We start from the raw sequence: 14,283 nt of genomic DNA, 5'->3' as shown, positions 1-14,283 counted from the left end.
AGAATAAGAGTATGACATCAGAAATTGGGATTTGGAACTTGAGAGTTGCACATGGGTAGGGGTTCAGGCAACAAAAGCACTTCAGATAAGCTTAGGGAAAGACTGTGGCATCGTTTAAATGTTGATAAGTAAACAAACGGTCACCTCGTGTGCGTCAAGCCACTTTTTTCAGTATTTAATGAAGACCACCATCTTTCCCTAACGGTGGTTTCACAACGCAGCCTACTAGCATGACACCGACTGCAATGGAATTTAAACAATTATCATATTAATTTTTTAATCTGGTTTCCCTGCCACTCCATTTTTTTTACACTAGTCCCAGTAGGATCAGAGAGTAGTATTACAGTACATTACTGCAGGAATTCAGAGATGCACAAAATAATCTTTTACAAAATGTTTCTGTAAAGTAAACCTATCGCCGTCATAACTTTCACAAAGTTTGTGAAACCGCAACTGATGGCCTTCATCAGAAAAATCATTGATTATAATTATTATATAATATCAAAACATATTTTCATTATTCATTATTTGTTTCCAGAAACTGAATGATTGACCAGTTCACCAGATATGAATGCCTCACAGGAGGAGTTATAGTTGTCGACAAAAACATTAATAAACATTTAACGTCCTTATGTCTGCTTAGAACTACATTATCGAGTGTTTGTGTCAATTAGGTGTTTATTTATAAGCAGTATTATAAAAGCTAAATAGGTAGAGGTTATAATAAAGTGCTAACATTTGATTTGAGTCAGTCAGTGAAGGCAACACAATTCACTGTATGGTTTCCTTGGCGACTGAGTTCAGTGAGCACCTTTGAAAAGATAAGAATGTCACCTTTCTGCCTTCTCACTTGATATAATAGAAGTGTTATCTCGAGGCTCTCACATCCGACAAGGCTAATTGAATCTTAACATAATGATAATTAATTCATAGGTGGAGATGCTTCATCATAATGTCTAATTGCCAGATTAGTTATGTGTGTAATTGGTCTCTTAATAACCTGGTGATTATTTTCTCATAAATGTCACGGAAGTCATTGTTAATTGTCACAGTGTGCAGTTAGCGCTGGAGACTCTGGTCTGGTTTTGCTGCAGCCAAGTCAGGCTTGGCAAAACTGCAGCCTTTCATTACCTAAACACAACCTGATTTATACAGGGCTTGTACAAATGTGTGTGTGTGTGTGTGTGTGTGTGTGTGTGTGTTTTGACGGGGGCCTGTGTGGACTCATCCAGGTTTGACAGCGAGAGCCCCTACCAGATGTTGGATGCGTTCCACAGGCAGATCCAGGAGCGGGAGGCGGTGATGGCCTCCCTGGTGGAGTCTGCCAGCCTGTTCGAGGTCACCGTCCCCGATTACAAGCAGCTCCGACAATGCAGGTAAAGCCCAAAGCTGGAAGGAGAAAATACTACGAGCCCGTGCCAAATTCGAAACTAATGAGCCGTTATAGCAGAGATGCTCTTTCACGTCCACAGTTCCAATTTACATGCTGCTTTAATTCCCTTTGCCCACTCTCCTTCATCCCCAAGGCGCGAGGTGGGCCTGCTGAAGGAGCTGTGGGACATGATCACCCTGGTGGAGTCCAGCATGGCGGCATGGAGGACGACTCCCTGGAGAGATATCCATGTGGAAGAGATGGAGCTGGAGTGCAAACGCTTCTCCAAAGATATACGAGGGCTGGACAAAGAGGTGAGGGAATAGATATTTAATGTTGAGGTTGAGAGTGTGTGGGAAGTTGAAAAAAGGTGGATAGGACAGACTGAGGAACTTCCAACTGCAATTGACTGTTCACTAAACCCCACTCCCGAACAGTGATCTTCCCATCATAACCAAAAACACAACAGGAAACCTGTAATCAATTAAACAGTGTGTTTATCTGCAGCATGTCTGGCAAGCTAGCATGGAGCGTTACTTCAAATATAGGAATGTGTCCTTAACTAACTAGATTAGTTTTTGGGGTTATTTTAAGAGAAGCAACATTATCCAAGATAGTTGATTGTAATTTTCTAAACACATCAAGTACTCCTCATCCTAGAATCATTTTCTATTGTTACATTAAATGTGAAAAGCTAAGCAGCCAATTTCAGATCTGCCCCCGGTTATTGAGGCTGAATGAACTGGTAGTTAAGTGTCGTGCTCAAAGGTGAGGAAGTAGTTTGTTAGGGAAAGGAGAGTAATAACCTCCCTCTGTCTTTACTCTCAGCTGCAGCTCGGAGTTACAGGCCCTTGAGCAGGGCTGGGAAGCACTAAATGTGTGTAAATGCATGAATGGCAACTTCACTTGGATAAATACAGCTGAAACGCCTTCAATCTCCCCCGTTTCTGTCAGGCCTTTGTACTGATTCCTGGCCTTTGTCTCTGATAGGTTAGAGCGTGGGAGGCTTTCACAGGTTTGGACAGCAGGGTAAAGAACCTCCTCATCTCCCTCCGGGCCGTGGCAGAGCTCCAAAACCCAGCCATACGAGCCAGGCACTGGCATCAGCTGATGGCTGCTACAGGAGTCGGCTTCACTATGGACCAGGTTTCCAATTTATTAATCATAAGCAACATACCAATACCAACGCCAATATACTGTAGTTCTGTTCTTTAGGTGATTGTTTCAGTATTATGGTTTGAATTTACAAGTTGTACGTTAGCCCTCATTTTTATTTTTTATATCTAAAACAGGCAGGGCTGTTACTAACGTGCCAATAATTTTAAGGGCGATCATCGAGAGGTGATACACACGAGGCAGTTTTCTCCAATTATTTTCTTATTTTTGATCCCAGCTCCATTTGCATCCTCACTGGGCTTGTTTGTACTGTTTGTACTGCTCCAGCTGTTTAGTTTGTACAAAAACGTATTACAGAGACTAAATTGGCATTATAACTAAACTTACAATGTACACATAAAGTCAGTGATTTACATTTAGCGGGTTGCAGATTCGCCACAGTACAGAGCTGTTTAGTTGCCAGTTTTATACCTGCCAACCTGTGACACCTATAGTAAAGTAAGAACAGCAGAACTACAGGGAGAGACAGTTAAAGCAGCTGCAATAATTAATTAATAAGTATTAAATAATTGCAATTTAAATTGCAACATTAGTCAGAAAAAAATGCAATAACATATTTTCCTGAAAAACTGTACCTACTGCTTTTAGGTGACTCGGGTTGGATGGCAACTGCAGGTGTGAACCCTTTCTCACTGCAGCCCTGCTGTTTTGATTATAATGGCAGGTTTCTCATTAATGACACTGTTTGTGCTTGTTAATCTGAAACCAGCAATCACAACCGGTGCTCGACAGTAATATGTTACTATTAGTATTACTATTATATAATATAGTTTACACATGAATTGTGGGTAAAGTACTAATGTTGTTCTCTGTGAGCAGGAGACCACTCTAGCTGACCTGCTGCAGCTGAACCTGCACTGCTTTGAAGAGGAGGTGAGAGGGATTGTCGACAGGGCTGTCAAAGAGATGGGAATGGAGAAAGTCCTCTCTGAGCTCAACTCCACATGGACAGGTACTGGAACGGGACACCGCACTGTCCTACAACGGTAGCACTCCTAATCCTGCCACCCAGAGTTGACCAACTATTGACAGAGTGCGTTGATCTCGTCCAGGCATGCAGTTCCAGTACGAGCCCCACCACCGGACCCAGGTGCCTCTGCTGCGCACAGATGAGGAGCTGATCGAGACGCTGGAAGACAACCAGGTGCAGCTGCAGAACCTCATATCGTCCAAGTACATCGCCCACTTCCTGGATGAAGTGTCGTCATGGCAGAGCAAGCTGTCTGTAGCCGATTCTGTCATCTCTATCTGGTTCGAGGTGCAGCGGACATGGACCCACCTGGAAAGCATCTTTATTGGCTCAGAGGACATCCGCTCACAGCTGCCTGAGGTTACACACTGGACAGATGGAATCACATACATGCACACACACAGTTAATTACAGCTCTATAGGTATATATCACTGACAAGCTCATATGCACACAGGCCATAACCTGCACCCTTGTCATTGCCATGTGAACCCAGATAGCATGACTGTTAATTAAGAATGCGTTAATTTGCTCATACTCCTAGTTTAGGAGCGAGATTACACAACTTTTTAATTGCTCCCACGATGTTCCGACTGTGCTTAAAGCCAGATGTTTGCTATTAAACCTCTGATTCTCGCCTCTCTCTTTTGGGAATCTAAATCCCCTGGCCGGGCTCCCTCACGAAATCTTCTGCAGGACTCCAGGCGCTTCGATGGGATTGATGGTGATTTCAAAGAGCTGGCAAACACTGTGCATCAAACGCCCAACGTAGTGGAGGCCACCAATAAACCAGGCCTGTTTGGTAAACTGGAGGACATCCAGTGCAGGTGAGACATCTCTCTGTTTCTACTCCTTATGTCTGTTATCAGGGGCACTCTCATGCAGGGTTTATGCTTCTTACACATGGATGCACACACACACACTGGCTTTGTGTATTTCTCTACAGGCTGTCTCTATGTGAAAAAGCTCTGGCAGAATACCTGGACACCAAGCGTCTGGCCTTCCCCAGATTTTACTTCATCTCCTCAGCTGATCTACTGGACATCCTGTCTAATGGGACCAACCCACACCAGGTGGATCCACTAATTTTGCCTATGGGGGCACCAATGGATTTTAAGCTTCAGTCAGTTCAGAGTCTGAAAAGATGCTTTGCATCATTAATAGCACTTTCTACAAGTTACTTTTTAACAGTTTTCTAATAAAAGTTTTCTGTTCAATTGCACCATTTAGCTCTTTTGCTGGGTGCTGTTGACTTTGCAGTACCCACAGTGTCCACTCAGGGGCAATGTCGCTCGTAGTTTTGCAGCCTGCTCCTACCTCCATCATCGGGACATTGTCTTATGCATTTCCACCTTGGAGAAATAAATCACTGTTAAGTACAACCTGCCACTAAATCTCTCTAAGAGGAAGTTAGCAGGCATTCTGCAGAACATGGGTCCTGCCCTTCTATAAATGATTCTAGAAAACAGTAATGAAACATTATTTATTTGCGCCGCGGCTAAGAAAACACCGGTCAGACCGTGAGCTGAGTGTGAATTGAGCCTGAGCTGAATGTGTCTGTTTATTTGCTCAGGTCCAGAAGCATCTGTCTAAGCTGTTTGACAACATGGCTAGGATGCAATTTGAAGCAGATGGAGAGGGGAATCCTTCTAAGACTGGTCTGGGCATGTACAGCAAAGAGGAGGAGTATGTCCCCTTTAATCAGTCCTGTGACTGCACTGGTCAGGTAAAATACGCCCGTAATCTTTTATTCATGTCTCTGAAATTGTGGCACCATAACTTCTGTAGGTCGAGCGGAATGATAAAGACATTAATTATCATCATTAGACTTAATGCTGACAGTGGCACTATCTGAACACTGTCTGTAGATGAATGTAATAGATGAAGAAATTCACTTACCTGCACTTTACTGTAATGGAAGAAAATACATATCAAATATAGATATCACAACCCACAATAAAGGAGGCAATGAAATTGAGTCTGTCATTGCCCCTGGGGTTTTGCATATCAAAGCCCATAAATCCATTAATTTCCCATTACATCCCATAGTATTTTCCTGACTCCACTTCCACTCTAATGCTTATTAATGACCTCATTAGGGTCCATTGATAAGAGAGCCCGTTGGTGCTCATGTGACACATATTGCAATGTTTTTCTACATTTGTATTCATAGGCCTGTCTTTGTTTTGCTTGTATAAGGTGGAGATGTGGTTGAACCGGGTTCTGGACACCATGCGCTCCACTGTTCGATATGAGATGACCGAGGCAGTCATGGCCTATGAGGACAAACCCCGAGAGCAGTGGCTGTTTGACTACCCGGCTCAGGTAAACGGGCTCAGTGATGAATGTATATATTTAACTAATGACACTCACTTTGGGGATTTTTCCCATTAGTCACCATTTCAAACATCTTATGGATTAGTACCATAATTATGTCTATGTCTCTCATGGATATTTCAGTCCAGTGCACACACTCACTAATGCTTTACATACAGAGTTTGCAGCCAGACTCTGTCGAGTATTTTGAACAGCGGTGCACTGTTATTTGTGCGCGTCTGTGATAATGGTTGTCGCTACTTTGAAAGGCTGATGATTTTCTGAAAGTTAGTATTTGATGGCAAAATATGTGCCTGATATTGCTGATTTCGGTGTCTAAAAGTGGTAGAAAGTTTCAGCCAACGGAGTAACCTATGTGACCAACAGAGGACCAAGTTTAATCTTTTAGAAAGCGAAGCGAAGTATTCTTTTATTGACAGTAGATGAACAATTTATAAAAAAAAGTAATTTATCATCACTGAATCAATTATAAATCAGAAGTGTAAAGATGTTGCTGCTGAGGGCCAGATTTATTAAGAAACTGGCGTTGAAAACGTAAGTATGTATTCAGCGGCTGATTTACTAAGGCAGCAGCTCATTACACAGTCAGCACCTGGACTGATCCTGGTTCTGCCCTCCGGCCACACTCTCCCAGTGAAGGATAACTCCACCACATCACTTAGCTCAGAAATAAACGATCACGCAGGGATCTTCATTACAAAATGTTTGCTTTGACCACCACACCACCAAATGTTTCCATTTTTAGTTATACACAAGAATTTATTAAATGCATTTATCTTTCCCCACTACAGCCTACCTTGTTTCTCTTGCAAATCCATTTGCTTGACACGCCTTCTTTTCAGAGGAGAATTGTCATATAGACCCCCAGCAAACACTTCAAGCAAAAAAAAATGTATAAAGCATTCACTGGTCCTCATGAAGCTTATTGCTATGAGAGCACAGTAATACATTAAGGTCACGTACATAAACTTGTCAACGTTTTCCTCAACTCAGAGCTTCTCTCGTGGATCATGACAGCTAGACATTAAGAGGACACTGTTTAGAGTTGAAATTTAGCTTGACTGTAGAAAAGGAATTTCAGATTTTATCTCCTGAGGAAAAACAAGAATAGCCTAACAGCAATGATTTTTAAATTCCATGTCCATTAATGGCTCCGACCACAAACACCTGCTCAGCCCATCTACTTATCTTTGAAGCTGACTTTCCACACTGGTCAGCATAAACAGCCAATCAAAATTTCCCCACATAAAGAATAATCTTCTATAAAACTTGGAGTTGTACAGGCAAAGCCTTGCCAGTTTTATGCATGAAACATATGGGCATATACATATTCATATTCAAATTTTAAGGTGGCTCAGTTCATACATTTTTTAAATGTGGATACAAATGAACAACCAGAGAGAATCTGAGTAATCTCAAACGCAAAGATCCACCTACATAAATCTTATCAACTATGTATTTTTACAGAATCTGTGATTCCTTTCATTTTCTCTGGTTCAGGTGGCGCTGACCTGCACTCAGATCTGGTGGACATCTGACATCGGCATGGCGTTCGCCCGTCTGGAGGAGGGCTATGACAACGCCATGAAGGAGTACTACAAGAAACAGGTGTCCCAGCTCAACACCCTCATCTCCATGCTGATTGGTCAGCTTACACCGGGTGATCGGCAGAAGGTGATGACCATCTGCACCATCGATGTCCACGCTAGAGACGTGGTGGCCAAGATGATCGCTCAGAAGGTGAGGGGGGCACGGTGGAAATCAGGCCAAGAACCTGTACTGTTTAAATTTTTATGCAGACTACGTGGTTGCTGCTGTATTTTCTGAGAGGCTATTACCAGTGAGTAATGCACTCAATATATTCAAACAAGGTATGTCATTACCATAATTAGAGGGTGGAAAAGCACAGATTATTTCTAGCTTTACCTCAAACCTTGGCACTCTCTGTTCAACTCTTCTTTTTTTTTAAGGTGGAGAATTCTCAGGCCTTCGTGTGGCTCTCCCAGCTCAGACACCGTTGGGATGAGAAGGAGAAACATTGTTTTGCTAACATTTGTGATGCCCAGTTTCTCTACTCCTACGAATACCTGGGCAACACGCCACGATTAGTTATCACTCCTCTAACAGACAGGTACGCACGTGTCTTTCTTGGTGTCTTTGTTCAGACTGCGAAACAAACCATCATGATTGAGTACGGTCCAGACCTGCTCTATGAAAAGTGCAATGAGATGACTTCTGTTATGAATTGCCGCTATATAAATAAAATTGAATTGAATGATTGCTTGTCAACTGAGTGATAGATGAAACTATTTCAGTTGACTGTTAGCATACTGTTGTTGAGATTTCATACAGAAGTAGACTAAAGCAGGGTTCTCAGTTCTAACTGGCACCCTTCAATTTTACTGAAAGATTTTACTCAATATTTTTCAGCTGTAGCTAGCTAACTAAGCTAACGGTAGCTTAATTTGTTGGTTGAAAACATGAATGACTTTTTAATGTTTCCAGCTGACTCATTTTACCCTCCCTAACTTGGGTCTTAAAGAGGTGGTTTTATGCTTTTTGGCTTTTTCCCTCTCCTTTATTGAGTTATATATCTTTTTTGTGCATGTAATAGGTTTGCAAAGTGAAAAAGACCAAAGTCCACCCCAAAGGGAGTTCCCATCTCCCACAGAAAGCTCTGCTCTGAGCTCTGCTCTGAACTGCCTGAAAACAGCTCGTTAGTAGTCCAGCCGTTTCCCTTTCATTTCGGTGACGTCACAGGGATGAAAGCTAAATGCGGCTCATACAACGCTCGCTAAGCGACTAGTCCGACACGCCCTCAAAAACACTGGTGGAAAAACACTGTGCTGCAGCACACGCCTCCTCTCCCTTCCAAACACTAGCTTCCCTCCAGGCAGTCAGTGTACAAAAAGTTGTGATGTAGAGACAGAGCTCAGTTAAAACTTTATGGATGAAAGATACAGTTGTTACAGATTAATAACTCAGCACTCACCGAATTCTTGCTCCACTCCATGTTGTCAAGCTGGTCAGCATCATGTACAGCTGAACCGAAGCCCTGTTTACTGGCTTCTCACTGACCCGCCCTTCTCTGCTTCTGATTGGCTGGCAGTCTTTAACTAGGAACTGCGCATATGCAACTCCCAGCAAAGATCATTTAGAGACAAGATGCATCACTCCATAGCTAAAACGAAGCCTTCAACACAGGGTGAAAAGAGGAGCTGCAGCAATGAGCAGTATGACAAAAATATGTTGTTGTTTTTTTTAAATTAAACCTTGTAAACCTGTTCTGGTATAACCCCTACATAAGCATAATACCACCTCTTAATACCACCTCTTTAAATATGCACTTGATTGCTACATACATGATATTGTGCTACAAGACTATAGCTAAAGCTATACGTCAAAAAATAGACTAAAAGTTAGCATCCTCACCAATTGATGCAGAGGACATGTAAATTAAGAAACAACATTGTTGGTGTATTGCAGGTCAGTCCTAGTATTATCAGTATGAAAGTATGTGAAATGAAAAGTCAGTATCTTATTTCATTCTATCGTAGCCATGTTTGGCTCCTTAGCTGACACATTTGGACTTATGCTTTATTGTTTATATCTTCAAGCAGTATGTTTCACTTCTTGTTAGAGATAGAGAGAGAGAAAATGCTTGTAGAATGAAGCCTAATTGATGTGTTTGGCCAGAGAAACGCTATCTTGGATAGCGGGTTTGGCTGTGTTGCTAGAGTGTGAACTTCTCCAAATCCGAAGCAGAGCAGGACAGAGCCGCTGACGTTCGCTTAAACTGGGATGTAGTAGCATGGGACCAACTTCCACACAGAAATACTATACAGTGGATGGTTTATTTGTGATTGGGGCTTTTTTAAAGTAACAAAAGTTAGCTTATAAAGTGTACCTTGGCCTTGGAAGTAATGGGTTATGGTACTACAGTAAGTAAGACATGCTAATGACTGCATCTTATGTTAGAGCAGATAAACACTTTAATCCATTACTTAGACTTTTGCTCTTGCACCTTCTAAACTCATTAAATGGGGGGATGTGGGGATCTCTCATACTGTAGTCCCTTTCACACAGCTTCAGAAGGTGGAGAAATCCAAAGCTTGATGGGCCCGCTGTGCCCACCCACAGTTGCTAAGATATGGTTGGAAAATTGCAGTTTGGGGAACCGTCAATGGGCCAAAGAATACCAACTCATTCACTCCCGAAAAAGGCTAAATGAAAAGCAAGAATACCTAGCATGTAGTCCTGTACAGGTTTATAAACATGCCAGTTTGCATGAAGCCTATTGAAAAACGATTATAATTACATTTTAAAAAATCCATATGTGTTGATGAAAATAGTTTTTTTCCCCTTGTAATTGAAATACTCTCTAGAATAAATGCACAATACATGCTTCTTATCTAATAATAACCATCTGATGCATTCTAATGATCTCCATTTGAATCATTATGTACACCCACCGCAAAGAGAACCTTTTAGAACAGAGCTCAGGCACTATGCCAACAGCTTGTTTGTACACATGCACATGTTTCTGCAGGATTCCTGATAAAGTTTTAACTACACAGAGAAGAATACCTGCCTCCAAGAGCCCTTGGCAAACTGCAGCGATTGACTGTGTGGTTTTCCAGACTGACCAGTATTCCCTTTGAAGCCTGAACAAACAGAAACAATGGGCTTTGATGGGCGGATCAGCGGCCGTGTAGCAAGACTTCACCATATGGTGCATGCCCTTGCTGCGACTCACACAGTTTGCCACTGGCTTTCATTTCAACAATGGACCATGGACCAGGGGGCTGGATGTCAAATCTTTTAATCCGCAACTTGAGAAAATAGCTAAAAGCATGTTTTTTTTGTAATAGAGCCAGAAAGAGAAGAATAAATCTTGATGCTGTAAAGTGAAAACCAATCCAAACATCAGAGTAGCTGAAAATACAAGGCCCGTCTTTAGTTTGACACTGCATGTCTGAATATAGGATTTTAAAGTGTCAGTTCACCCAGCAAAAATATCAGAGAACTGGATTGATCTAAATTCTTGGTCTTGGTGAGGACTCGGGCAGCAGCATTCTGAATCAGCTGCAGCTGTCTGATTGATTTTTTTTAGACAGACCTGTGAAGACACCATCACAGTAGTTTTCCTGCTGTCCTGCTAAGACATTATGCAAGTCTTGCTGTATTTTGAAGGTGACAGTAGATAGGATTTTGTAAGTGGCTAGGATAACATTTATTCCATAACTACACCCAGACTTTGTGTGGTTTGTGGTTTTTAACATTTGGGATTCAAGGTGAGCCCTGACTGTTAGTACTGGGAGAACTCTTGTGGTATTTAGACAAACCTCACTGTGAACAGTGAGTGTACAGCTTGTGTCTTAGTGTAAATTAGCTGTCCCCTTAAAATGACACACCACACAGCCATTAATGTGATCCTCAGAGAGTTCATTTAGGGGTGCAGTGTTTCCCCTATATGTGGTGCGCCGCTCCTGAATCTCAACCGCTGCTACAAAAATTTCCCGCGATCATTAAACTGTGTGCTACAAATGTTTTCACTCGCACACTGTGCGAGCACGGCAGCACTCAATGCTCGGCTCACTTCCTCTCCCCGTTTCATGCAGAACATGCGTGACAGATGGTGTTATAAGAGCAGTGTAACTCTGAATCAGGATGTGCGTAGCGAGTGTTTGATTGTCCGAGCGGCAGAAAATGACCGCGAGCGGAGGAAAATATTCTGGCAGTAAATGTACAGTGTCTGTTACAGTGTGTCAGCTTCTCAAGACCAAGAAAAGTCTGTTGTTTCCCACCTGCTGGAAAAGTGAAGCCGGTTAGCGCTAAGTTAGCTAACATCTACCCTCCCCTTCAGACTGCTAAAGCTAATTAGTGATGCAAACTAGTCCTTTGAAGCTAATGAGGAGACATTTATTTTTGGATTTGGATTCAGAAGGGAGGAGGTTTCTCATTTTTTATATTAATGTCTACAGATAAATGCCAGAAGCTGTAAAATGAAGACACAAAAGGCAAACATGAACAGTCTATCTATAATGATTCTGAAGTCATATTAACAGGGTTTTCCTGCCGTTAAGGCTTAGGGGTGATGCCCAAAACATGCTGTGCCATCACTGTAAAATCACTGTGGAGCAACAGAACCAACCAGAACACTTTCTCCAGATCTAAAGGTTGTGGTTCCTCCAGTAGGCTGATCTTTGGGTGTTGTTTATTTATTATCTGCTCTAGCTTTTCCAACTATTTGTTCAGAGATATGGTGAAAATAATGGCCCAATATGATGTGAAATTACATATTTTTCATTGGAAAACAAATAAAATTTGTGCTGTTTGTCCTGCCCCAGCTGCTGAAAAAAATCCTAGAGGAAACACCGGGGGTGTACTCACTTTTGATGCCTGCACTTTATGGCTACACTATACATAAATGGCTGTGTTATGTTATTTTGAGGGTACATCAAATTTACACTGTTATACAAGTGTAGCAAAAGTGTCATTTGTTCAGTGTTGTCACATGAAAAGATATCAAATATTTACAAAAATGTGAGGGGTGGACTCACTTTTGTGAGGTACTGTAGTTAGTATGTAGGTTTATCATATCTGTTCATCTAGCACCGTCATCAGGTCAAAATTTTACTACTTGGGTTTATGACCAAAAATCTGCAAACTAAAAGCATTCCTATCAGTTTGCGGTGTAACAAGTTTCATTTGCTTATGAAGATGATGTGTTTGAAAGCTGTGAACCCAGCAGTCGTAAATGAACTTCCATACTCAAATATGTTGTAATTCTTCCTGAACACTAATGTGAACCATCTAATTGTTCGAAGTCAAAACATAAAAATGATCTAAATGGATTTTAATTACAGCAGTAATCTAGGAAATGTTAAGCCGTATGTGTGCAGCTGCTGTGAAAATATTTATAATGAATACAGGCCTGTATGGGCTTGTTTACCATAAGCTGACTATAGTCAGTATGATCTGTTCACCTTCTGCAGCAGTATAATTAGGCTAAAAGAATCACGCTCGCTAATCTATAACAGCAGGACTATTATCGGCACAATGTTAGCATTCGCTCAATACTTACTACAGGATCTCCAAAGCTGCACCATTATGCAAAACATCAGGAATATTTTACCCAGCTAGCACACACACACACACACACACACACACACACACACACACACTCTCAGAGACCGACAGAAAGAGGAATGGAGGAAGTATGAGCGAGACAGACAGACTGATATACTGTATAGTGGTTTCTTTTAAAAACACTTTAATAAAACAAGTCACCCTGTCAAAGCCCCCCAGTTTAGCTTCACCCCCTTGTCTTCTGTCTGGCTTTACCTATTCCATGCAGGACACCCTTATCATGCTTCCTAGACGACTGATTTTTGGCCATATTTCAGGGGAGAGCCATAAAGCCTGTTGGCACTGGTATCCGGATGATACAGTGTATACAGATGGGATCATTTGTCTTCTCCGAGCGTCTGTCTCTCAGTATGCTTTCCAATATTTCCCCCTTATATACATCTTCTATTAACCAGCAGCTCATTAAAATCATTGCTGTATTGATATTCAAGGCAAACCGTTGTGTTTATTGCCCTGATCAATAAAGTCCTGATTGTCTCCATCAGTTCATGTCCATGGATGCTGCTGTTTTTTATTGATACTAGATGGGCAGACTGTTTGTTAGTCTTGACAGGTTCTACGGGAGAAGCAATCACTGGTGTCGCTAATCAGCCTGTGTGATAATCAAAGCACAGGAGCAGATTATATTATCATATAATGAGGTTATGTACGATGACGGCTGAGCCGACACCGAGACATTGTCAGTGCTGGTTATACGACTGTGTCAACTCAGGATTTGTAATTTGTACTGTTTAGAGCTGCGTGCATTCTTTGTCATGCTGCTGTAGAAATGGATCCTTTTTGTGGGGTGCACTTATTAAGAGCCAATCTGGATCATTTAATGGGGCAGCTTGATGGAGAGCTTTGTAGGTTGCTGGAGCCATTCCCCAGTATTGAAAGTTTTTGTCATATGTATTTGATGATGTGGTAGTTTAGTAGTAGAACAATAATTCCTCTTGGAAGGCCACTGTCTTTAAGAAGGAAAAACCACAATGCCAAACGTACAGAATTGTTTGAGCATTTGTTTATTAGTGTATTTTCATTCCACTTGCAAATCCTTGCATTTCAACATGTAGTTTCAGTGGGTAAGGCACAGGAGAATTGTTCCTGACCAATTGGTTGACATTATGGCGACCCTCGGCAATCGATTCTCCACCTGTTGAATGTCAGCCCAAGCGTTTAAGTATTTAGCGATATAGCGATTAAGAAGCTTTATGGAACCATCTGCCTGGTTTGTGTTAACAGATTTTGCACTCAACTTAATTTGTACTTACTCTAAAAAATATTTTGCCTCACAGC

General features: G+C 41.7%; 1 protein-coding gene across 1 annotated transcript in view; it reads left to right on the top strand.

The window, feature by feature from the left end:
- LOC119916354 (dynein heavy chain 9, axonemal-like) overlaps positions 1–14,283 on the top strand; it is a 147,153-nt gene that overhangs the window by 31,325 nt on the left and 101,545 nt on the right. The window contains exons 22-32 of the mRNA XM_038736340.1: positions 1,233–1,376; positions 1,527–1,686; positions 2,363–2,518; positions 3,368–3,500; positions 3,601–3,878; positions 4,213–4,343; positions 4,463–4,589; positions 5,090–5,242; positions 5,716–5,841; positions 7,354–7,593; positions 7,824–7,984. Coding sequence (XP_038592268.1) covers positions 1,233–1,376; positions 1,527–1,686; positions 2,363–2,518; positions 3,368–3,500; positions 3,601–3,878; positions 4,213–4,343; positions 4,463–4,589; positions 5,090–5,242; positions 5,716–5,841; positions 7,354–7,593; positions 7,824–7,984 — 1,809 coding nt within the window. The remainder of the gene's footprint in view (positions 1–1,232; positions 1,377–1,526; positions 1,687–2,362; positions 2,519–3,367; positions 3,501–3,600; positions 3,879–4,212; positions 4,344–4,462; positions 4,590–5,089; positions 5,243–5,715; positions 5,842–7,353; positions 7,594–7,823; positions 7,985–14,283) is intronic.

The sequence above is a fragment of the Micropterus salmoides genome, unplaced genomic scaffold (assembly GCF_014851395.1).
Source record: "Micropterus salmoides isolate LMB-PRFRI ecotype aquatic unplaced genomic scaffold, ASM1485139v1 Ms_hic_scaffold_21, whole genome shotgun sequence".
Taxonomy (NCBI): Eukaryota; Metazoa; Chordata; class Actinopteri; order Centrarchiformes; family Centrarchidae; genus Micropterus; species Micropterus salmoides.
Note: the sequence above shows the minus strand (reverse complement) of the source record. Positions and strands in the feature narration are given on the sequence as shown.